At 31.5% G+C, this 2,541-nt stretch overlaps 1 protein-coding gene across 1 annotated transcript; it reads left to right on the top strand.

Moving 5' to 3' along the window:
• The first annotated feature begins 283 nt into the window (after nucleotides 1-283).
• On the top strand, nucleotides 284-1,295 carry LOC114395061. The gene has a single exon (XM_028356752.1). The coding sequence runs from the start codon at nucleotides 417-419 to the stop codon at nucleotides 969-971; it is 555 nt and encodes a 184-aa protein (XP_028212553.1). The 5' UTR covers nucleotides 284-416; the 3' UTR covers nucleotides 972-1,295.
• The last annotated feature ends 1,246 nt before the right edge of the window (nucleotides 1,296-2,541 follow it).

Here is a 2,541-nt window from a genome sequence, read left to right as displayed (position 1 = left end):
CAGTTACATATAAATTTGTTTCCACTTACTACAAAAATTATTGAATAGAAATAGTTAGTTGATTTATCTTTTCTAATTTTCTTTCATTAATTTTCATTTATTTCAAGGAAATATTATAATTAATTTCTAAGCGTCTCAATCCCCTGCTCTCACCCTAGTCCAAGGAACACACTTTACAAAGTTTCCCCGGTAATATTCCCCAATTGCTTTCTCTTTTCCACTTATTGACCACAAACTCCGAAACTTGCTCTCTCCCCTCCTCCTCTCTTTATATATACCTTCCCACACCGCACTCTCTCTCATCACCCTCTCCCACCAATTGTGTACCTTCCCTTGCTCCTTCTCACTTCACAACACTCACCCCATTTTTCTACTCCTTTCCTTCTTCCCTCCTTTTATTTCATTTTTCTAACAAAATGGAGGAAAGGGTGGTACCAAAGAGGCCAAGAGAAGAAGAGACCCTAGAGCACAAAGATGCATCATTAGATAGTTATGAATTACTAGAGTCCTCATCAAAGAGACACATGCCATACAACCACATACTATCCCTCCTTGAATCAGAGGAAGATGACTCCACACAAGACCTCTCTCCTCTCATCACTGCCCTCCAACAAGAAATCACCAATTGTGCCAATGATTCGGATACCCTTTTGAGCCAACTCAACCTCACCAACCCCACAACAACAACTAATAATAATTTAGAGTCTTGTTCATCCTCAACAACTCAATATTCTAGTAACATGGTGGAGGAACATGATGACAAAGAAGGGGTCATGAGACACCTTCTTGAAGCTTCTGATGATGAACTTGGGATTCCAAATAAAGAGGATGAATCACTCGATCATGGTGAAGATGGGTTCAATTTCAACGGTGGGGACATGTTTTCTTCCTTTTGTGATGGGTTGTTGTGGGACCTTGAAGATGAAGCTGCCAACTACTATGATCTCTTGCAGTCTCAACTCTTTCTTTAGTTTTTTTTTTTTTTTTTTGGTGGGGGTAGAAAGTGAAAAACCAAAGTTTTTCATGCGTTCAAGATGAAATCCAAGGAGAAACAAAGGAAAAATTTACACTCTTTTTTTTTCAGTTTTTTGTCCCCTCTTTTTGTAAATTAAGATCATGGGAGGCTTACGTGGTTGGTTATTACTTGGCAATATGTCGATCTGTAGAAAAAGCAACTTGGCTTATACTCACATTACATTACACAAAGTAATAATTAGCTAGTAATGATCTTCTTAACTCTTTCATATGTTTATTTTATTGACTTTTGAGGGTAAATGAAAAATGACTTCTCTTTATTTTTTAGTGATATAAAAATAAATATTTCGATGATTTATTTATGTCAAGCACATTTTTGGTAGGCTATGCAACTTCTTTATTTGGTACAATTGCTACTGGTCTTTGAACCACGTAAGATTAATATATGCAACAAAAGCCCTCTTTCCAAAATTGTCCAACTTCTTTGAATATTTAATGGTATATAAAACATAATGAAAAAAAATAGAGAGTTTCTTATATTATCATTAATATTTAAGTAAATTAAAAAAAACCCCTTACTCTTCACCAAAAAAGAAATAAAAATATATATAAAAAAACTATTAATAACATATTTTCTAATATATTATTTTTATCATATTCTTTATTATTAATTAAAATTCATTGAAAACTACAAAATTGGGAAACTTATCAAATTTTGTTATTTGTAACATATTTTTGCCAATAAAAAAGAGTATATATTCTAAATTAGTAAAGTGTGTTGCTAATGTTTTCCAATTCCAAAAAAAGAAATGAGTTCACCTAAGTTTATTTATTTTATGTTTTAAAAATTAGAAAAATTAACAACGGTACGTCTTTATCACGTACTTCATTCCTATTTTTTTACGCTAGGAAACCCTCATTTTTCTTCATGGCCAAAGGCAGAAACTACAATAATTGATCACTTGCCAATATACATGTGGACCAAAAAGGTTGAATGTACACTATACAAGTAGCTAGGGTCTTGCGTAACGTTGCAATGACGGACAGTGGCCGAATAGCCTACAACGCGCGATACACGAACTGAAAAAAAAAACTTTTAATTGTACAATAATGTGATGCCCTTTTTCTATTATATATTCAATTAATTTTGAAGATAAGATATTAATCTATAACTCTGAATAAAAAAAAAATATTCTTTTTAGTGGAAACATTACCTATTCTAAAATTACACTTTCATGTATAATTGTATTTTTATATGTCTTTAAATTATTACTGTTGTTGTTACCTTCTTCCATTGCTTTTTTTTTTTTTTTTTTACTTCAAAAAAAATAACACAGAAAGAGACTTGAAGTGTCTCTCTATCAACTGATTATTATAACGTTAATGTGCATAAAAACTCATGTAATACAAAAATATTGAGTCCTCTACAAAATTTAAAGCACTTTCAAATAGAAGGGTACCTTCAATATTATATGGAGCGTTTAGAAGAGCAAAAATTTTGAATTTTCCAAGAATCCTAAATTTGTAAAACTTAATTTTTCATGTTTTATATCTATTTTTAAGTAA

Source organism: Glycine soja, chromosome 18 (genome assembly GCF_004193775.1).
Source record: "Glycine soja cultivar W05 chromosome 18, ASM419377v2, whole genome shotgun sequence".
NCBI lineage: Eukaryota > Viridiplantae > Streptophyta > Magnoliopsida > Fabales > Fabaceae > Glycine > Glycine soja.
This window is presented reverse-complemented; position numbering and strand designations above follow the sequence as displayed.